Below are 23,736 nucleotides of genomic sequence, written 5' to 3'. Positions count from 1 at the left end.
TCTTGCAGTATTTGAATCTGCCAGTTTTAAAGTAGTTTAACAAATCATTGTCTAATTTACTATCCAAATAAAGTACCTCTTCTTGTTATTCAAAAAAGCTCATGTGCAAATGAATGTTACTGTGAACTTTTTAAGCAGTTTCTTAAACTCACCAGTCCTGATAAATAACTTGCTAGTCATTCAGTTATATTCTTTTTGTTTGTTTGCTTGCTTTGAAATATTCATAAATGTATAGACTCAAATTTTGTCGTATGTGTTTTCGTTTATTTTTAAGGGCCAAGTTTGGATATCAAAATTCTGATGAGTTAATTATACCTAGAAGGGCTTATGCTAAGTCAGGAAGCTAATCGGGTGACAAAGATAATTGATTTACTGCAGGATAAGAGATTATTTAATGGACAAAAACACCCACCCCACCCTCCCACATGCTTTTTTTTCAAAATAGTTCACCATTGCTTTGGAGTCTTGATGATGTTTGCTTTGCAGCATATGTATATTGCTATTAGTAAAGTTTGCTTCACCTGTTCTCACATCTGTATCAGGATGTGAATGGCTAAATTGAAATGGTAGTGTTAGAGTATCTAACTATACATTTCTACATTAGTGGTTGACATTCACAAAATTTAGATTTAAGTTACTACATGTAAAGAAGGACTTGAAGAGTGACAGAAACAATCCTTTGAAATAACGTGTTATGGCTGAATTTCCACTGAATTCCAGTGAATGAAGTTGAAAACCTCTTTCCATGAACTATGGAATAAGCCATCTAGTTCAAAAATGTCTTGGACTTGTTAGTGTTATTTCTACAGAAGGTCTTAACCTATGAAGTTTACTTTTCTAAACTCAAGCATACTGTTGTCATGTACTTAATATGTTAATTTTCCTATTAGGGAAGAGAAGAAGATCCACATGAAGGCAAAATGTAAGATTTTTTTTGTTTTTATTAAAAGCAAATCATAAAACAACTGTTTGTAAACTTTAGCTATGAGATTGGGAAGGTGAACCAAAGTTGAATGTACTTGTTTTTTAATCTTAAGACTATTCTTCTATTCTAGCTGTTGAAGTTGCATAGGTCATTGACATGAAGTCTTGTAGTAGTTATGCCTAATGTTAATGGGTTTTACAGTGAAAATCTTGAATGAGTCTCTGTGATCACTTTACTTAGAATATATTCACTGGAGGATGTGGTGTCTTCTGATTTGTGGTGATTTTTTATACACATACAGTTCAGCTTAGAGGTAACCTTTTTTCAGGTCTGCTCAACTCTAACTGCAGGAGAGGGATCAAAGTATCATTTAGAGGAATGATAGTGTAATAGTAACACTTGATATTAGCCTCATGTGCTAGCACTTTAAATGAAAATCATAGCACTTTAAATGAAAATCAGGAGACAATGAAATAATTTGTTTGCAGTGAATTCCAGCTTGTTAAATAATTTTTGAAAAACTAATATAATTTACAATTTACAATGAACAATGAATTGATACAGGAAACTTGATTGTTATATGATTTTCTGTTGTAAAGATGAGCAGCGAATGAAAGAAAATTTTTAGTAGCTGGATAACTCCATCTGTCCTCTATTTGCTTGTAATAATTGCAGCTTCTGCTTTCTGTATTTTTTACCCAGTTTGCAGTCTCCAAAGGACTGATGTTAGAAGAAGGCATTTCTTCTGGTGGTGTTTTCTTGGTTGTTTGCTTTTGTTCCTAATAGGGGAAAGAAAATTGTTGGTGTGTGGCTTCAAGTTTACAGGTTTTCAAAGTTGTGCTAGTCAGTTTGCTATAGCAGCATAACATTAGTAGGGATGCCTTCAAATACAGGAACTTTTTTTTTTTTAAACAAAGTAGTTTGTAGTGAATCTTGAAGCTTGGATACTCAATTCAGTTACTCATGTTGCTCAGAAGATTCCAGGGGAGGCAGGGATTTCTGTAAATATTCCAATAGCCAGGGATTTTCCTGTAAAGGTAGTATAGAAAGCAAGTTAGAACTAGAGCTCCTTTTTATGTGTAAGAGGCTTTGTTTTACACAAAATCACAGAATTGTTAAGGTTAGAAAAGACCTCTAAGATCAAGTCCAACCATCAACCCAACAGCACCACCATATTCACCACTAAACCATGTCCTCAAGTGCCATATCTATACATTTTTTGAACACTTCCAGGGATGGTGACTCCTCCACTTCCTTGGGCAGCCTGTTCCAATGCCTGACCACCCTTTCCATAAATCAATTTTTCCTAATACCTAGTCTAAACCTCTCCTGGTGCAACTTTCCCTTTAAGGCCCTAGTTTGATCCCATTTTGGGCTATTTCACAGAATCATTTGAGTTGAAAAAGACCTCTGAGATCAAGTCCAGCCTTTGACTGATCACCATCTTGTCAACTGGACCAGAGCATTACGTGCCACATCCAGTCTTTCTTGAACACCTCCAGGGAGGGTGACTCCCACCTCCTTGGGCAGACCATTCCAATGTGTAAGAACCCTTTCTGTGAAGAAATTCCTCCTGATGTCCAACCTGAACCTCCCCTGGCATAGCTTGAGGCTATGTCTTATTGTCCTGTCACTAGTTACCTGGTAGAAGAGGCCAACCCCCACCTGGCTGCAGCCTCCTTTCAGGTAGTTGTAGAGAGCAGTAAGGTCTCCCCTGAGCCTCCCCTTCTCCAGGCTAAACAACCCCAGTACCTTCAGCCACTCGTCAGAGGACTTACTCTCTAGACCCTTCACCAGCTTTGTTGCCCTTCTCTGGACACGCTCGAGCACCTCAATGTCTTTCTTGCAGTGAGGGGCCCAGAACTGGACATAGTATTTGAGGTGTGGCTTCACCAGTGCTGAGTACAGGGAGGCAAATCACTACCCTGGTCCTGCTGGCTACACTATTTTTGATATAGGCCAGAATGTCATTGGCCTTCTTGGCCACCTGGGCACACGCTAGCTCATGTTCAGCCAGATGTCAACCCAGGCTGTAGCGCCGCATGAGGTTGTTTTGACCCAAGTGCAGTGACCTGGCACTTGGCATTGTTGAACCTCATACCGTTGGTCTTGGCGCATTGATCCAGCATGTTCAGATCCCTCTGCAGAGCCTTCTTACCCTCCAGCAGATCAACACTCCCACCCAACACAGTGTAGTCTGCAAACTTCTGAGGCTGCACTTGATCCTCCCATCCAGATTATAAATAAAGATATTAAACAGGACTGGCCCCAGCACTGAGCCTTGGGGAACACCACTAGTGACCAGATACAAACTGGCTGTAGCACCATTCACCACCACTCTCTGGGCCTGGCCATCCAGCCAGTTTTTTTCCCATCAGAGGGTACCTGTCCAAGCCATGGGCTTCAGCCTCTCCAGGAGAATGCAGTTGGAGACAGTATCAAAAGCTTTGCTGAAGTCCAGGTAGACCATATCCACAGCCTTCCCCTCATCCACCAGGCAGGTCACCTGGTCAGAGAAGCAGATCACCTTGGTCAAGCAGGACCTGCCTTTCCTAAACCTGTGTTGGCTGGGCCTGATCACCTGTTTTTTCTGCATGAGCTGTGTGATGGCACTCCAGATGATTTTACTCAGGCTGACAGGCCTGTAGTTCCCTGGATCCTCTTGTAGATTGGCATCACATTGGCCAACCTCCAGTCATCTGGGACCTCCATGGTTCACCATGACTGATGATAAATAATGGAGGGCATTTTAGGAAGCTCTTCCACCAGCTCCCTCAGTACCCTCAGGTGAATCCCATCAGGCCCCATAGACTTGTGAGTGTTTAAGTGGCTCAGCAGGTCACTAACTGCTTCCTTCTGGATTACAGGGAATCTATTCTGCTTCCTACCCCTGTCTACCAGCTCAGGGGGCTGGGTACCCTGAGGATAACCAGTCTTTGTTAAGGACTTAGGCAAAGAACATATTAAGTACCTCAGCCTTTTCCTCATCCTTGGGAACAATGTGTCCATGCCATCCTTCCCCCCGCATCCAATAAAAGATGGAGATTTTCCTTGACCCTCCTCTTGTTGTTAATGCATTTGTAAAAATATTTTTAATTGTCTTTTGTGACAGTTGCCAGATTGAATTCCAGCTGGGCTTTTGTCTTTCTAATTCCCTCTGCATGACCTAACAACATCCTTGTACTCTTCCTGAGTTGCCTGCCCCTTCTTCCAAAGGTCATAAACTCACTTTTTTTTTTACCTGAGTTCCTGTGAAAGCTCCCTGTTCAACCAGGCCAGTTTTCTTCCCTGATAGCTTGTCTTTAGGCACACAGGGACTGCCTGCTCTTGCACCTTTACCATATCCATCTTAAAGTATGTCCAGCCTTCCTGGACCCCTTTGTTACTAATGACACACTTAAACATGCATGCCTGTGCATATCCACTCTGCAATGAAAGGCCCTATTTCTAGTTTTCCTTTAAAATACAGGGTGAGCTCTCAAGATGTAGCATGTGGTATGTCACATGTAAACTGAATACCTGTGCAACATCAAGCTGTTTCCTAAAATCCTAGGTATCAGGTTAAGACTGGATAGATTGCTGTATTTTTTGTGGATGATGATCTGACAAAGGAAACTAAAGCGATTCTTATTCAGTAGTTAATAAAGCTGGAGTTTGTTTCCTCAGCTTCTAGTGAAACTCAATTTTAGTTATTCTGTATAGTATTTAACTTTCATTAATGTCCTTGGGCTTTGTATTTCATGTTTCAAATAAATTGCTTTCTGAGACTGGCTTCAAATATGCCTGTCATTATCTAGCATTCAAACAATGCCTTTAATTTCTAAACACATTTGGATTTGAACATCTGCTTTGTGTTGGACACCTGTACTCAAATAAGTTTATATAGATGTAGATATTTATTTTTCATTCTGTTGGTAGAAAAACAGAATTGCTGAATAACATAAGAGTTGCTTATATAATCTATATTTACTAGTTTTTTTAAAACAAAAATTCATTCATATGTACCAGAGATTAATTCATAGATGTCAGAGCCTTAGATGTCACAACTACTAAAAAAGAGAGCTGATAATCTTGCTTTCTAATTTTTCTCTTTATCTTTAAGATGGTTCCATGGGAAGATCTCCAAACAAGAAGCTTACAATTTGCTGATGACAGGTGCTTTTATTTCAGATGGAAATACAGTGGTAGGGGAATGAGACAAATTAATCCGTTGAGACTGCAGGAAAACCTGTTTTTTCTTCTGTATGAACATATGAGCATCAGATCTGTGGTTGCTACTACATTGGAAAAAAACTCATGGCTGAGCATTAAGGGGTTTTTTTTATGTTCACAAGTAAAGTTAGTTTCAGAATTCTGATTGAAATAGCTAATTTTCAAAAAAAATTTGTAATATACATAAATATATCTTGGGCTTCATTAAAATACTGAGGAGAAAATACTGTTCACAGAAACTCACAGAATATTCTGAGTTGGAAGGGACCCACAAGGATCATTGAGTCCAATTCCTGGCCCTGCACAGAACCATCCCCCAAGAATCACCATGTGCCTGAGAGTGTTGTCCAAACACTTCTTGAACTCTGGAAGGCTTGATGCTGTTATATACTTATGGGAGAATGTATTAAACTTTAGTCTCCTCATAGAGGAAATAATTTTTTTAATGAAAACATCAAGATTTCAGACTCATACTGTCAAATAACATACCTTAAATATGAGAACAAAAATATTTCGTTTTTTTGAAAATATTGTCAAAACTCATATGCACACCATATGCTCTTGTAAATAGGTGACAAAAGTTTGGGATAGGTTGTCACCTACAGCCAAATTATTTGGCATTAACTTTGGCAGTTTAGTACTACTTCATCCTTTTTGGGGGAAGAACGGGGATCACTGTTGGAACTTAGATCAGACTTTATCCTTTAAGTGTGCAATTCTTGCTAATTTGTACAGAAAGAGCTTTGATAAAAGCTCATAAGTGACACTAAGTAACAGTTAATAATGCTGTATTATATCTTTTCAGTTGGTCAGGTGTGCAGTTTTCTTGTGCGGCCTTCAGATAATACACCTGGTGACTATTCACTTTATTTTCGGACCAGTGAAAATATTCAGCGTTTTAAAATATGTCCAACATCAAGCAATCAATTTATGATGGGAGGCAGATATTATAATAGGTAAGTTTTAATAGTTGTGGGTATTTTACAGTTCTGTAAGGTACTTGTATAACATATTGCTAACTTAATGATATGATCATGAAGTTTCAGTGTTTCTGAAGGATATACTAGGAGTTTTAACTAACTTGCTTAGCAGTTAGTTGTAACTAAGTACATTCTAAGTCTTCAAAAGCTTAGGTGTAACTTGTTTATTTTGAAGTATTTTTCTCCTTCTGTAAATTATTTTCTTTACCCTATACATTGGATTATGACATGTAATTAGGAGAATGCTGCGTTGTCTTGGAAACTACTATTTGTAATAAGGAGTTTTGTGTATATGAAAGGGGAAAATTAAAATATTAGTTTTATTGGAGACAGTAGGGATTTTAAAGTATAAGCAATAGAAATGGGTATTGACAACAAAGGGGAAAATTACCTTTATTGTTGAAAAAAGTCATTAAATTAATCACCTTAAAATATCTGAATATTTTGGTCAGAAGTGCAGATAGTGAAAGCTCACCTTTCTCTTTTAACTGAGGCCATTGCCTGTCACATGATCAGAAATTTTCTAGATTTGATCACCTAGAACCAGGGCATTCTTCATCCCAATAGAGAATTTCTCTCAATTCCAGCTTGGCTTTTGAGTGGGTAGAGATCCAGCAATTGGTGTGTATGAGAAAATGTTGAGGTCTCCTAACTAAGAAATTCAGTGGACTTCTTCATATGATTTTCAATGGACAATGGTTTGAGAGTAAGCAATTGGAACCTTATTAACCTATATATATCCCACACACAGACTGCTTGAGTATCTTCTACATTAATCAGTCTGGCCTCCAGACATCCTCATGGAAAATCAAGCTAGCTTCAGTGTTAGCCTTTGAAGGTAAATCCTCTTTTGCCCATTCTCTAGTTACATAGCGTATTGGGAGAATTGTTAGACTTCAAACACTCTAGGTGATGTCAAACTAATTAGCAAATTAGTGGAAGTCTTATTAGCCTCAAATGACTTCACAGTATTAGAGAGTATAGCTCCAGAAACTTACTGCCATAAGTTATTACTTCCCACTGCTAGATTCACTAGAGAAGATTCTTTCCTTGATATTGGATGGAAAAGAAGATGAAAAGATTAAGCACCACTAAGTTATGATAATATGCTTTTAGAGGGCTTTTTGAATATTTTGGTACCTAGGTTGCAAAGATCTTCCTCAGTGTGAGAGAACTACTTAGCTTTGAAAGACTTCTAGTTTTAGTTGAATGTTTTGGAGAATTACTAATATACTCTTAGGCTCAAATTCTGTCCAATTCATATTTACTGACAGTTGATAGACTTCTTGAAAGTTCAAACATGCAGGATAATGATGCAAAATGGAGGTGGCAATTGCCCCAAATTATTTACCATAAGATATACTGCAGAGGGCTGATGCAGGGACCAAAAATAAAAAGGTGAGCTGGACAGGAACAAACGCAGATCCAAACCAATATGGTTAATCCGAAGTTCTCCGTTTATTGTTTACAGACAGTAGTTTTTATACACTTCCAGATAGTTTACAATCGTGAGCACACTCTCAATGGCAAGCAAACGTTGTTTGTTCCTGTCTTAAGGTGGCTAAAGTTTCACACTGCAGACCTATACTAATTCACACCTAGATAGCTCAGTACATGGTGTTATACCTTAACATAATTTCTGACTGTGCCACAAACTTATTCTTAACTGCGCCACAGGCTTCAAGGCCTCACCGAGGCCTACATCTGAGCCTAGGCTGGGGTAGCTCAACCTTCATTTTAAACATATAAATCATGCACATCCAGATCGTGACCCATTTCTCTCAGAAATTCCTCTACAGAGGGCAATAAATGAGAAGCAGAAAAAAAAGGAATAGCTTTCTGTAGGCTTCTTAATTCTTGTACTGGTTTATTTGTTATGGACCCTGGAAGAAGGAAGTCTTTTAATATGTGAAGACTAAGGTGGATTGTTGTATGAAACAGTCAGAAGTTGCTGAAAAGCATCAAATGGCATTAAATTCATAACATAAATATAGGAAGTATGAGTTTCTGCAAGATAATGAAATGATTTATGAGCATTTCTTGGGGCAGAGAGAATATCTGTGTTTATTCTTCATCAAAAAATGTACAGTTTGTCTTCAAGGTGAAAAACTAGAGGTTGAAGATGTGCTGCTTCTTTAAATGCATGTGTTAAACAGTTTTCATTGATCTTTTTTATAAGCTATTTCTTTAAATGCTCTGAAGGTATCTGCTTTAAATCCGATACTAGTATTAGACTGGAACTTTAAAAAATCATCCTTAGTTGTAGTGTTGTTTCTCTTGAATATTCTTCTCTTGATGCTTTAGTGATTTTTAGTGGGATTAAAAAAATGGATAAAATAAAGCCAATCTTCTTTTGCAGAGTATTGATTACAATTATAGTCACAAAAATTATAGAACAAAGTTTTCCATAAAAAAGTAACAGCCTGAAGAATAGTTAAGAAACCAACTCAAAAGCTGACTGATATTTTATTTTCCAGGTAATGTAAATATCCAGACATGGGACTGGAACCAATATAAGCAATGCTATGTATCAGACTATATTCCAAAAGCCAGCCAACGTTATTTTGGGTGATCATGGCAAAAAATTCCTGGATACATCTTGGGAATCTAGTGTTCTGTCAGGCATAGGAAGACTACTTTTTCTACTAGCCTTCTCCATTTGCATGTTCACCCACTATTCTGCATATAAATTGCTCAAAACTTCTATTGATGCATATAACTAACAGACCATATTTACACTCGTATGGAGATTTGCTTTCCTTATTTCTTATATCATCTCTACAAAACAGACAGTCTGTAGTCTTTTAGTTGTCTATTTGAAGGTCCTAATATATAGTAAATGTGAAATATATATTGAGTGAATTATTTTGACTAGATATTGAAATAGTATTTTTCCATGGACTTCAGTAAAGCATGTAACTTTTGTGATCTTTATGTTTATTCCATGGACAAGATAGGTGACTACTGGGGTACTTATCACTAATGTGGCCACACCTTGGATACTGTGTTCAGTTCTGGGCCCCTCATTACAAGACACATATTGATGTGCTGGAGCGTGTCCAGAGAAGGGCAACGAAGCTGTGGAGGGCTCTGGAGCACAAGTCTTATGAGGAGTGGCTGAGGAAATGGAGGTTTAGCCTGGAGAAAAAGAGGATCAGGGGAGACCTTATTGCTTTCTACAACTCCCTGAAAGAAGATTTTAGCAAGGTAGGTGTTGGTCTCTTCTCCCAAGTAACAAGCAATAGGGCGAGAGGAAATTGCCTCAAGTTGTGCAAGGGGAGGTTTGGATTGAATATCAGGAAAAATTTCTTCACCAAAAGAGTTGTCAAGCATTAGAAAGGGCTTCCCATGGCAGTGGTGGAGTCACCATCCCCTGAGGGATTTAAAGGCTGTGTAGATGTGGTACTTAGGGACATGGTTTAGTGGTGGACTTGTCAGTGCTGGGTTAATGGTTGGATTTGATTATCTTTTCCAACCTAAATGATTCCATGAATGTCTACTTTTTCATGTAAAAGTTGTCAAAGTTGGTTGGGGGGCAAGGGGCATGATGGTGGGACAGGAGGAGATGTGATTTTACTAACTGCATATCATGAAATCTCAAACAGAAAATATATGCTTACTAGCCTGTGGCCACACCATCCTGAACATACTCTGTTTCATTTCATCTTGGAAACTAAGCAGCTTTGGGCCCAGTTAATACTGGATGGGCAACTGCTTGAGAATACTGAGTCCAGGTGTTGTAGGCTTCTAGACAAGGGCCATGAAGATGATGGATTAGAGTATCTGTGGTTTGAGGACAAGTGGAGAGAGCTGGGACTGTTCAGCTTTGAGAAGAGAAGGTGGTGGTGGGGAATCCTATCACTCTGTATAAATTCCTGATAGGGAGGGAGCAAAGAAGAGAGACGGAAACTCTTTGTAGTGGTGGCCAGTGTGATGGTGATCAAACACTGGAAGAGAATACCCAAAGAGCTTGTAGCATCTCCATCTTTAAAGATACTCAGAACATTGCTGAACAAGGTTCTAAGCAATCTGTTATACCTTCTTTGAAATGGGGACTTGAACTAGGTGATCTTAGAGGTCCCTTGCAACCTCAGCTGTTCTGTGAATAGCTTCCATGTTTTACAGGTGGGTTTCTTTTGTTTTTGTTTATGATGTGGTTTTGTTATGGGAGGATGTGGGGTTTTTTTGTTTTGTTTTTTGTTTTGGGGTAGGTTTTGGAATTTGAGGTTTTTTTGGTGAGTGGGGTTTGGTTGGATTTTTTTGTTTATTTGCTCCAATTGGAAGGGACCTACAACGATTATCTAGTCCTGGACTGACCAAAAGTTAAAGCATATTACTAAGGGCATTGTCCACAGACAGGCATGGGACATCAACCACCTCTCTGGGAAAAGCCTGTTCCACTGTTTGACCACATTCTGGATAAAGAAATGTTTCCTAATGTCAAGTTGCAACCTGCCCTAGCACAACTTTGAACCATTCCCACATGTCCTGTCACTGGATTGTAGGAATGTGCCCCCTGTTGACAGAGTGGCCAAATTATCCTTTGTCTGCTCAAAAAAGAAAAAAGCCCAGAAGTTTCTCTCCTCAATTTGGTAAAAAGACACTTCATAGGACCTTTGGGACTTCACTTCAAACCTAGGGCTGCCAACTGGACAGAAGCCAAAAGGTCCCACCTAGGTAATTCACTAGAAAAAGAAGAGAACAAAAGAAATAATTGCTTTTGTGGGGTGTTTTTAGCAGGAGCAAGAACCCCTTGCCCCTGGCTCGGGTTTTCTCTGTCAGAGCTTTGTTATTTTGCCTTTTATTAAAACTTTTCTGTTTCCAACACTACCTCAGAAGCCATCCTGCTAATTTTATGCTATTTGAGGTAGCTGAGCTATCTTGGGGGTGATAAATCCTCTGAGAACTCATAAGACCTGGCTCGAGGAGAAAACATATCACTGGATCCCAGGGAGAAGAGCTCAGCACCTCCCTCTCCACTTCCCCTCCTCAGGAAACTGTAGAGAGCAATGAGGTCACCCCTCAGCCTCCTTTTCTCCAAACAAACAAACCCAGTGTCCTCAGTTGCTCCTCATAGGACATTCATTCCAACTCCTTCACCAGCTTTGTTGCCCCTCTCTAGATGCATTCAAGGACCTTCACATCCTTATTAAATGGTGGGGCCCAGAACTGCACACAATACTCAAGGTGAGGCTGCTCCAATGCTAAATACAGAGGGATAGTCACCTCTTTTAACTGGCTGGTTATGCTGTGCTTGATGCACCCCAGGATGTGGTTTGCTCTCTTGGCTGCCAGGGCTCACTGCTGCCTCCAATTGAGCCTGCTGTCAACCAGCACCCCCAGATCCCTTTCTGCAGGGCTGCTCTCCAGACAGAGTTTACACACTAGTTGAGCTTTGGCCTCCAATGTCTTTTCCCTTAATATGCAAACAAGGGCTCTGTAATTTTTCTGTGAAGCCTGACCTCAGTTCCAGAGATCATACAACTTTTTTCCCTCTGAGCTTGACAAGGAGTTCCCTGTTCAGCCAAGCTGGTCTTCTGTCCCATTTGCTTGACTTGTGACATACTGGAATTGCCTATTCCTGTGCTTTTAAAAGGTGGTTCTTAAAGACCAGCCAGTACTCATGGATCCCTAAGCCCTCAAAAGCAGATTCCCAGGGGACACTGCTAAGTAGCTCCCTGAATAGCCTAAAGTTTTCTCTCTTGAAGTCCAGGGTAGCAACGCTGCTGTCCTTTTTTCTCATTACACTGAAAAGTTTGAACTCAACCATTTCATGATCACTGTGGCCATGACAGCCACCTACCATCGTATCTCATGAGTCCTTCTCTGTTTGCAAACAATAAGTCTAGGATGACATCATTCCTAGTTGGCTCACTGAGTACCTGTGACAAGAAGTTATCTCCTACAAACTTTAGGAATTTCCTAGAGTTAATTGTCACAGCAATATGATATCCCCAGTTGATGTCAGGGAACTAGAAAACTCCCATAAGGATAAGGGCTACTGATCCAGAGATTTTTTCCTAATTGCCTACAGAATAACTCATCAGTGCTATCATCCTGGCTGGGTGATCAATAGTAGACACCTACTCTGACAGCTGCTGTTTTCCATCCCCCAAATCCTCACCCAAAGTCTCTCAGCCACATTATTGTTAACTGTAAGGACTGTACAGTCACATCTCTCCCTTACATACAGTGCAACTCCTCCACCTTGCCTGCTCTGCCTATCCCTCCTGAATAGCCTGTAGCCCATCATTCCAGCACTCCAGCTGTGGGACTTGTTCCACCAAGTCTCATGAATACCAATGATATTGTCACTCTGGGAACTGACCAACACTTCCAGTTCATCCTATTTGTTTCTCATACTGCATGTGTTGGTGTACAAGCATATAGATGTGCTTCTAAGCCCTCAGTGCTCCCCAGAACAGCATAAATGTTCCCATTAGCATTGCCACCCTCAGGTGACACAATGACAACCCTTGGCTTACCTTCAGTTCTCCTGTTGGTGTCCCCTTCCTACACTGATTGTAGTTTAAAGCCCTCTCAATCAGTCCTGTGAGTTTATGAACAAGGAAGCGTTTCCCCTGTCAGTATCGCGGCCTGGGGTCCCAGGGGTCCGTCTGGCCCCCCGGGCAGCTGCCGCTGTAGGTGTCCCGGATAGCGCTGTGCTGATGAGGCACAACCTCTCTGGGTCCCTCGGGCTAGCTCCCAGCTGCAGGCAACCTTAGCGAGCACTCTGGAGTGATTTCAGCTCTGTGAGTTCAGCTCTTAAGTGATTTCAGCTCTGAGCTCGCAAAGGTGCCTTGGCAGACGCAGGGATTGAGAGAGGAGAAGCCTGTGTAGAGTTCCGCAGCGGTGTCTTTATTATCAGGGTCCTGCGAAGGGTTCCAGTGACAGCTCTTCCGCTGAACTGGGCAGAGATGGGGGTTTATGTAGGGTACTGGGGTGTTGGAAATTGTCCAATGGCCAGGGCTGAGGAGAATACGACCTATAGCCTTACAGAGATAACAAGGGTTCGAGGACGGAAGAGGGGCTACTTTGGTCCACTCATCATGACTCTGCATTTCTTGTCTTAGGCGGGTAACCGCCAGGGAGGCCTTGCAGGGCCTCTGACTGCTACATATCAGGACAGATGGATCATGTCAGGTCCCAGCATACCTTGTGTCTCAGACTTTCCATGGTTTTAAAAAGCAATATTCTGGTAGAGGCACCAGTCCTAGAGCCAGATGTCTTGAGTTCACCTGTTTCTTCTAAAGCCTCTCCCTCTTACTGGGAAGACTGAGGAAAATGCTACCTGTGCTTGCTTTTGGAGTATAGGCAGAAATGTAGTATTGCTTATACAGGTTGTGGAACTTCCAGACCCATGTCTGGATATGCAAACTACCTGGGAAGTAAAATGATATTTGAATATAAGGTAGCAATTTTAAAGTTTCACTTCTAATTATAGAAGGTGGAGTAGGATAGGCATATCTATCCTACCACATATCTCATGCCACTTTGTCCTCTCATTCTGTTTTCTTTCTGAAATCTCACCTTCCTAAGACAGTTTTCCAAAAACTTGAAACATTTAGAAGGGGGCAGCAGCACAGAGTGGTGTATCTGTTGATTCCATGCCAAAGTAGAACATAAGAAATATTGACCTAACAGTTATAGATTGAACAGGCTTTCAAATTATCTTTGAGAGATGAGACAATTTTCAGACTAGATGATGACTCGAGTTGTTGGAAGACTTTTTTATTTTAACTGATAGATTAATCAATGTTTTGATAGGCTGAACAATATGGGCATAATATGTATTAACATGTTAATGTCTTTTTCCTTATAATTTAACGATGTAGTGTTCTGTTTTCTGGATTCTTCATTATTTGAAATGTCAGTGATTCCAAAATCAGCCAGATAGAAACTTTCTAACAGTTTTGAGTATTAGAAAGTAGGCATTCTTTATTGCAGCATGCTGGTGACTCAGAGGATCCTTCCTCTAATCGAGTGCCCTGAGCATCAAGTGAACAGAGTTTTTATCATATACACTGATTACATATTCATTAGCTATCCCTGCTTACTTGATGTATATGTATTACATATTCATTAGCTATCCCCACTTCTTTGGCTTTATTTTCCATAGTTGCACCCTTTATCAGAAGTCCTTATATGCTTCTTCAGTAGTCTTCAACATCCGGTGTCCTTTTTTAGGTGGCTGTTCCTTGAGCCCTGCTTTAGAGTAAGCACAATATTGTTGTTTTACATAACTTCTGCTTTGTCAGCCTAGCAGAGCTGAGCTGGCATCCTGCTTGCATTTTGCATTACTTTTGTTTGCCTAAGTTGCATCCTTTATCTATTTCTCCAAGGCTGTGCTGTTCTGTTCTATTGTCCTTATCAGAGTAAAATGCTGTTCTGTTCTAATGTCCTTATCATCAGCCATTGGAATAACTCTTAATTCACCCATTAAGTATTAAAAGACTGATACTACTTATTATGATGAGATGCTTTTAAAATTATCCAAGTAGCTAGGATCTGGGCAGCCTAATAAACTATGCTAAACATTTTACAATTACTAATGTAACTGTAGCATAGTATTGAGACTCATATTTGTTTCTCCATATCAAACCAAGTTTAACCATTCATTTTTATAAATTCATGCTTATTTATACCTTCCTTTATGTATTTTGTGTAAGTAGGATTTTGTTGCTGTCAGATGCTGAAAATTTTTATAAATCCTATTTTCCTGTCACCTTGATTCTTTTTGTGGTCTGTTCCATCTCATGCTTCATATTTTACGTTAGATAACTTCGATGACTTGCAAATTCATTCTCAAGTGTATTTGATTATATGCAGTATCTTTCTGTTTGTAATGTTTGGTTTGTTCAGTCATTTGGACTGCTTTGGTGGTGACAACAGATAATGACCATCTGAGTTGAGTGTGTGGGGGAGGAGAGCTAAAGAAATTGTATAAAGCTGCTTTATTATTGATTGCCCTCATATTGGCAATAGCTGTTCAACATGCAAAGTACAGTGAGTGATTATTTTATGCAGTGTAGTAAAGCTTAAATTTTCATGGTGAAAATGGTATATGCATGTTGCATATCAATAAAAATTTAAATTTATTTGGGGTTTAGTAATATTGAGAAATTCAACTAATTACAAACTTGAAAAAATAACTAATCTTCCTGTGAACATTTTTAGCTTAATGTGTATACACTAGTTCATAGCTTTAGAAGAATGACATTGAGAAAAAGCAAATAGATTTTTCTATTGTTTTAGTTACATGTATTTTATGATTGTTTTTATGATCAATTTTATAGTATCCTATATTTTTCCTTTCAATAAAATTTTTTCCAATTGTAATAGGCCAAAGATCTATCATGTGTGCCTTTTTGATTACATTTGCACACACAGATAACAGTCTGCATGAAATGAGAAAACACATAATGTATGTTTTTGTTCTCTTCTGAATTACCTTCTTATCTTCAGGTTTATATTTCATGTATGAATGCTTCATCTGTGTTGATGTTAACTTCTCTTTATTACAATGTAACTTTCAATGACTGCAAAAATAAGAGCAATTCAAAGATATATTGAATTTTAGATTGTGTCTGTCACTACTTCTTTCCTGATCATTCAAAATAGAATTTAAACCTGACTTTGGTAATTAAAATGTAAGCCTACCCATAGAAACATGTTACTGACTGGGTATTTAATTTAACATGACGGTTCAGTGATTTGAAGTACAATCTGCATAGTCCGTGTTACAAAATTTTTTTTTATTTCCCATTCCCGCCTTCCTAGAAAAAACTTGATTTCCACAGTTTTAAATATCTTCCATTCCCCTTCCTTAGTTACTCTAGGACTTTGAAAATTATTACCAATAAAATAGCAATGTTCAGCCTATTTGGAGAGCTGAGAAATGCACATGTGTTACTTGAATATGGAAAAGGTAGTGTACTCATTTGGCATTGTGGTGGGTTGACCTTGTCTGGTTGCCATGTGCCCACCAAGACCCCTTCTCGGCCCCCAGCCCCCTCAGTGGGACTGGGAGAAAAATAAGGTGAAAAACTTGTGGGTCAAGAAAAAGGCAGTTTAACAAAGAAAAGTAAAGGCTGCACAGGGAAGCAGAGGAAAAACAAGATTTTTTTTCTCTTCTTCCCATGAGCAAGTGGTGTTCAGATACTTGCTGGGAAGTAGGGTCTCAGTATGTGTGAAAAATGCATATTATATGGTTGGCTCTTCACAAATATTAAAATGAATACTATATGTGTTATGTTGGAAAGGTATGCTGTATTAATCTCTTTTAAGTAGTGCTGTATTCTCTTTTAAGTCGTGTGGTAAATATAGTTTTTAGGCTATAACATAATATTAAAATAGAAACTATGTGATGTAAGATACTTTTTGTAACTAGTGCAAGGAATCCTATTTAGATAGAGATAACAGCAACAAGACACTAAAATTCCAAGAAAAGAATTATTGCCTCCTTATCGAGAACACTCAGACTTTGAGGAGCCAAGAATATTGATTTACAGGATGAAGGAGGAAGCTAAAATTAAGCAGAAACACACTAGTTTGAAAGGAAAGTTTGAATCATGTATGAGATATATGAATATGCAATAAACTATTGCTTTTAAGGGGTAATCCTTTGTTAGCAAGGTGTGCTTTGTGGCAGAGTGCAAGGCACCCGGACATCTGTAATTCTTTGGTTTTTATTGTCTCTTATTATCCTAATTTTCATTACTATTTTCATTACTATTAAACTTCTAAAATTTTAACACAAGTGAATGGTGTTTTTCACAGTATGCATAATGGTTGCTTTGGAAGACAAATGTCTTAATAATTAATGCCCTCCCCACCCCCACCCCCCCTTCTCTTATCTTTTATTGCTGAGCACATCATACAGTATGGGATATCCCTTTCGTCAGGTTGGGTCAGCTTTCCTGGCTATGTCCTCTCCCAAGCTCTTGCCCACCCCCAGCCTACTGGCTTTTGAGGAATGGGTTTGGAGAGACAGCCTTGATGCTGTGGGAGCACTGCTCAGCAGTAGCCAAAACTGGTTGTTTATCGACATCTTTCTAACTAAAAATACAGAGCACAGCACTGTGAGGACTGCTGTGGGGAAAGTTAACTCCATCCCAGACATACTCAATACATGCATTTTCAACAACTGATTGAAAATATTCTGTGAAGTTTAGAATAAATAAATACAGTTCTGTGAATTTTCTTGACTTCAATGTATTTATTAGTAGATTGTCATTGCTGAAAATGAGATTATGATGTTTAACATTTGATTTTTATTATAAATCTGTGAGGAAATGTAGTGTGATTGCATGTCTCATACGGAGGAAAAATTAATTGATTTAACATTTCAAATATTATTTTTCTTATTTGAACAGTATTGCAGAGATCATTGAACATTATAGAAAAGAACAGATTGTTGAAGGATATTACCTTAAAGATCCTGTTCCAATGCAGGTAAAACTTAATCTCTGAGTGCTTGTTATTGAAGGTATTGACTTAGTCCTCAAATATTTATAATATAGGAACTGAATTACTGCATAGGTATCCATTGTAGTTAAACAGCATCATCCCCTCCTGAATTTTTGTTTTGAGTTTGTGTATTTCTTTCATTTTATTTTCATGTGCATTAGTTTATCTATTGGCTTGTAGTAAACAGAAGTTATAAGCTTTGTCTGTGCTCTGGGGTGTAAAAGCTCCATCTTGTCCCCCTAACTCTGGTCCCTGAACTAGGCTGCTCTCTATTCTTCTGTGTCTAGTATCTTTCTTCCCTCAGAGAAAATCTATATGAACAGAAAAGCTTCAGAGATGATCAAGGGGCCAGGATTACAGGGTGTGTTCAAGAACATTGTTGCCCTGTAGCATAAACTCATCCTAAGAGACCACTGATAATAAACAAACTATATTGTCTAGTTTTTCATAAAGTTATAACTAGTTCAAAAGTATATTTTTATCCTTTCTCCTTATATATTCTCCAACTTTCCTGTTTTGATGGTTAGAAATTTGGTTTTAATTTCTAACCTAAATAGTTACCCCTTTGTTAGATCTATTATATTAATTCAAGGGCATTTTTTTGTATTATACTTTAGTCAGCTCACTAAGATGAACATACCAAAATCTAGTTTTGTCTCTTCATAAGATTCTTGTAGTTGCCCTACTACCACCGTATTCCAGTGTATGTGTTTCTTGAATGTAATGAACCAGAACAGCTCAGAATGCGATGGCATTAGTAATTCCTTTTTTCTGTGAGTGTTTACCAGATTGCAGAAGGTTATCTGTGTCATATCCTAGAACGTTATCTGTGTCATTACCGTACCCACATTGTATTATATTGTTTGCTATTGGAAAGTATCAACAAGAGCAAATTTTATCTTGTATTATTAGACTTATACCTTATTATTCTGACTGCTTGTTTTTTTTTTTTTTGCTGACTTGTCATCAATGCTTTCCAGTTTTCTGCTTCTATTAACTCATGCTCTTCAGTGTGTTTGAGACAAATGTGAGGAAACTTGAATTCAGAGACTGATCCTTGAAAAGCTTCACCCAATAACTTTCCTTGTTCTCTGTCATTCTTTTTGGATTATGACGATCATCTTCCTTTTGGCACTTTGTCTATCCAATTATGGTTCCTGTATAAATAACTTTCTCTGTGTTGACTAATTTTCCATGTGAGACTGCATCAAATTATTTGAAGTTATTAAGGTATATTTGTGACTTTCCTTTCTTAAAAAAAAGAGATATTGGTGGTGTAATTACCACATACTGTCATGCTCTGTTTGTGAAGAAAAAAAAATCACAAGTCTTGCATGCTGTTGCTTCAATCTAATAGACTTCCTGTTTCTAATTTTGAAATTTACTTTAAAATATTTTTCACTAGATGTGTTGTTTTGTATGTTATTTTTTTCATAGATATGTTATGGAGATTATACTGAGTTTGTATAAACTTGAATATTGCTTCAATTGTCAGCCCTGTAATTCCTATTACTGAAATGTTTTTCATCTTGCCTTTGTCATGTTGTTTAAAACCATGGTTCTTATGGAATAGAGGAGAGAAAAGTAAAGTATTTAGTATGGAGCTAGTGCATATCACTTCATCTTGATACTGTTCTCTGCTTGATAGTCTCATTTTTCATGTTTTCTTATGGCTAAAGAACTTTTGCTGATCAGCTGACTGGGTAAGGTCAAATTTGGCTTGGCTTTTGGTCATTCTAGCTGGGTAACTACATTTCCAGATCTTCATTTTATATGTGAATTTATCCTTTTTCAGTGTCCTGTTTCTACTTTCTCCTATTGCTTTTTGTTAGAATAATAGTCATTTAGGATATGAGTGCTAATAAGATTAGTGAGGAACTGTGCATGAGCTGTGTGTTAATAATTCAGTTTTTATTGTGATCTATACCATTCTTGTTGGTTCAGAGTTTATCCTTAATTACTCAGTCCCAAAATCTGTGGTAGAAGACAGTTAGAAGCTAAAGAACCTTTAAAGATTTGTGTAAATTTTGCATAAATTGTTGAAAGCTATGTAGTATTAAAAAACATAAATACAGATGTCACTTTTTGAAAACTGGTCTGTGTTGGGCCTCACTCCCTGATTGGGGTGGCCTGGAAAGGTGGAAAAGTCTCTCCTCCAACCCGTGCCTCCAAAGAAAGACTCAGTAGTCTTCTGTTGTCCGGTCCCAAGGTAGTTTATTGCATGTTATCTAAAAGATTTTCTTCCTGAACTGCTGCGGTCCACTCAGCAGTCAGGCAAAGGCACACTCTGACACCCAGGGGGCTGGTGCCTTCTTTTATATCATATATTATGTATTAGATGTTTATAGTTTCTCCCCAATGCCTATCACCTATACTGAATGGTGACTTTCTACTCTAAACCAATCTGTGAGTGCCAACATCACCATGAACATGGAGGTTGGGAAGAAGAAAGAAAGAGGACAGGGCACACCCAAATCCCTCCATCTTAGAACCTCTGACCCTCATGTACAAAACTCAGACCCCTCTGTACAAGGCCTAAAACCCCCCTGTACAGCACTCAAAAATTCTTCCTTTCACTTTGTGACTACTTCTACTATAATATCTAAACTTTTGTGATTTCTCGTTCTTCCTGCAAGGTTGGTAAATTGTTCCATGGATCAGGTTCAAAGCCACAGGGGTCTGTGGCTGCATTCCAGGGTCTCAAATGCTTTTGACCTGGGCCCGGAACATCCAAGAGTGTCCAAGGGACATTCTGGGTTCCGACAGGTCTGTATTTAAACCTTGTTTTTCTTCTCATATTATAATTGTGGCCTAATAATTCCACAAGAAATAGTTATATTACATTTCTGCCAAATGTATTGTATTAAATTATTTAGGTTTGTTATGATATATGAGAGAATAAGGAATTGGTAGTATTCAATAAAAGTTTGGTTACAGCTGCATAGTATACAGTTGTTTCACAGTGATTTCTGAGCTTAAAAAAATGTTGATTTCTTCCTTGTTTACCAGCATCAAGAACAAGTGTTAAATGATACAGTCAATGGAAAAGAAATCTACAATACAATCCGTCACAAAACAAAGGATGCTTTTTATAAAAATATTGTCAAAAAAGGATATCTTCTTAAAAAAAGTGAGTTCTGTTTGATTTTATAAAATGTTTTTTTTTCTAAACAATGCAGATATGTATGCAAATTTTGTGTAGTAGTGGTACTAACAGATGCAAAATTGAAGTGAGTAAAAGGTTGTTTATGATGGGCTGTGGTGGATCTATGATAATCGAGTTGAAAATTAAGACTGAATGTTTTTCCAAAATGTACCGTGGTTTATGTATGAATTAGTTTAGAATCTTATTCGTTTTATTCGGTGGACATTAAATAATGAGTGATTTTTTTTTTGTTTTAGTCAGTGGCTAAATCCACATTTTACTGGTACATCTAATTTGTCTTCCAACAAACCTCAACATATAAATCTCTGGGTATTAACTTTTTTTTTTACTTTTTTTTTTTTTTAATGGCTAAATTTTTTTATATATGTATGTTTGGGGCGTGGTTCTGACCCAGATTTGCATATACTGTATTCCCATTTCTGGTTTTTAGTCATTTTGATTTAAGATATTGTGATGCAATTTGTTATGCTGATCAGTTGGTAAGAGTTTAGGAATAAATTTCTCATGTAAAGAGAACTCTGTTTCTTACTTAAAATAGCCATAATAAATGAGATTGCTTACAGCGTCATACATTATTTGCAAAATATAGATGCAGTCTTCTCACTGATATGAACAGAGCTCGCACACACTTGTTTAATCCTGTTGAGATTAATGAAAATGATTAGTGAATGTGGCGGTTTCAGTTCGAAACCAGGAAGAAACACCAATTTCATGTATTGGTTTTGGTTCGCCAATTTGGATTTCCTGGCCTAACGCACCAAATAATGTTGTGGGTTTAGTGCTGGCCCAATGCCAATACACCCAATAAAATTATTTACTTATTTTCTGCTATGAAATAAGGATTTAGGAGGAGGAGCAAAGCAGGCTCAAACTTTAAAAGGTATAAAGAAAACTTTATTAACAGAACTAAAATAAAAAAACAATAAGAAATCAGAATAAACCTTTAAAACACTTTTTCTCCCCCCCAATTCCTTTTTCCCCTGACAACATAGAAACAAAACCTGGTATTTTCAGTCAGTTTACCACCTCTAAAATAGTCTTTCTTCAGTTCACTTAGGGAGAGGAGTCTCTCTTGCCACGCCATGGAGACTTCTCCACAAGAAAGAGTTCTCTCATGGTTTTTAATTTCCATGAATAGCAGCCACCCGGGAATCTGCATTTGTGAAGTCCCTCCCATCTCTTGCAGCCATCCCACAGCTGCATTCCTGGGCCATGTCAACTTATTGGGGTGCCATTTTTAAGGATGAGCTGTTCTAGCATAAAAGCAAAAGTTCTCTTCATCCATCTCTGGGAACAGAGGTCTTCTTCTTCTATTCCTGAGGCAAGGTTTTTCATCTCTCTCATTTCTCTCTGTTCAAACTTTCATTTGATCACAGCTACTGCAACATCTGCTTATTTCAACACTGGTGCCTCTGTTCATGACTGTGGTTAGAATGCTACATCCCCCCAATGCATTTAATGAGTTACATGGTAAAAGAGTCTGATGTATTAATTCTATTCTTCTCCATAGCCTTACAAGAGGATTTCAGCCCAAAACTAAGGCATATCCTCATTCTCCTCCCATCTGGAATTTGACTTCTTCTTTACTGACCTCAGTGCCTCATGTTGTCTTCTATGTGTCTTCACTCTTTTCTTCCACTTGAGAGAGGATCGATGTTTTGCAAGTTTCATCTGTGCAGTGAAAGAGTTAATATCTTGCCCAGGCCTGCCGGTGGTCATGTGATCTCTGCTGGGCTGTGGCTGAAGCACTTATGGTGATTTATTTCTGGTCGCTGGGAAGGAGGGGGAAGCGGCTGGGATCTCAGCAGTCAGGCTAGGGCTCAGTTGCAGCACGCCGCGGCCGATGGCCTCCCCTTCCCTTCCCTACCCGGCTGGCGCTGGGCCTGGGCCTGGCTTCGCCGAGGCCCCGCGGCCTCCCCTCCCCCGCCTGGCCACCGGACAAGGAGGGGGAGAAGAACTTCTCCCTTCAAAGGCCAGAAGCAAGAGAGCTTTTCCCGGGCTTGTTAATTTTAAAACGTGAATCTCACAGAAGGGGATCTAGCTTTCTTAATGGTTTAACAGGTTGTCGGTTCTCAGAGCTAGCTAGCTATTGGTTTTGCTAGGCACAGAGGAAGCTGTTAACAGCTCCTCTCAGAAAAATCACTTCCGTGGGTGGCTCCAATGCAAAACCGGCACAGTGAACCATCTAAAATTGTACTTTAATCTGTGAAGAGGGTCTAGTTTTAGCTACATGCTAAAAAAAAATTATTATGTATACTGATATTATTGCTTAAACATAATTAACTGTATGTTGTTCTTCTGTTTGTATTTTGGCAAAAACTTTACTGCTCTCTTTTTTCTTCATTTACAGATTTTACATTTTCTTTAAAACAATATTGTACTTTCCTTACAGGTAAAGGGAAGAGATGGAAAAACTTGTACTTTATATTGGAGGGAAATGATGCCCAGCTTATTTATTTTGAAAGTGAAAAACGAGCCACAAAACCTAAAGGATTAATAGACCTTAGTGTGTGTTCGGTCTATGGAGTCCACGACAGTTTATTTGGCAGGTAGGGCACTGGCTTTTAATTCTTGTACATACAGCAGGACAGCTAACTATTAGTTTGAGGCATATACAAGATACAAACAATTCATCACTAATGAACAAGTTGACCTGGCACAATAAACTTGGGTTTTGGCACCTGAGCCCTGGTTACTGTCCATGTGTGGGGTTTTTTTGGTTGGTTGTTGTTTTAGTTTTTTTTTAGCTTTTGCTGATTGTGAAATGCAAGTATTGTGACTCTTGTTTCATACTACATTTTATTCCATAGTTGGTGTAGATTGCAAGAGCATATGTAAACAAATTTAACTGATTAATGGAAACTTAAGCCATGGCAACTTGATTACTAGTAACTGTTCATAAACAGCTTCTAGTAAAATTTTGGAATGTAAGATTTTCTCATGTAATATGATGTGATAATGATTTGGCCTTTTGCACTGTCACT

At 38.5% G+C, this 23,736-nt stretch overlaps 1 protein-coding gene across 1 annotated transcript in view; it reads left to right on the top strand.

Moving 5' to 3' along the window:
- LOC137465617 (ras GTPase-activating protein 1-like) overlaps positions 1-23,736 on the top strand; it is a 141,480-nt gene that overhangs the window by 50,854 nt on the left and 66,890 nt on the right. Inside the window, exons 6-11 of the mRNA XM_068177699.1 lie at positions 891-922; positions 5,028-5,080; positions 5,943-6,093; positions 17,493-17,571; positions 20,596-20,716; positions 23,145-23,301. Of these exons, the coding sequence (XP_068033800.1) occupies positions 891-922; positions 5,028-5,080; positions 5,943-6,093; positions 17,493-17,571; positions 20,596-20,716; positions 23,145-23,301 (593 nt within the window). The remainder of the gene's footprint in view (positions 1-890; positions 923-5,027; positions 5,081-5,942; positions 6,094-17,492; positions 17,572-20,595; positions 20,717-23,144; positions 23,302-23,736) is intronic.

The sequence above is a fragment of the Anomalospiza imberbis genome (genome assembly GCF_031753505.1).
Source record: "Anomalospiza imberbis isolate Cuckoo-Finch-1a 21T00152 chromosome W unlocalized genomic scaffold, ASM3175350v1 scaffold_67, whole genome shotgun sequence".
Classification (NCBI taxonomy): domain Eukaryota; kingdom Metazoa; phylum Chordata; class Aves; order Passeriformes; family Viduidae; genus Anomalospiza; species Anomalospiza imberbis.
Note: the sequence above shows the minus strand (reverse complement) of the source record. Positions and strands in the feature narration are given on the sequence as shown.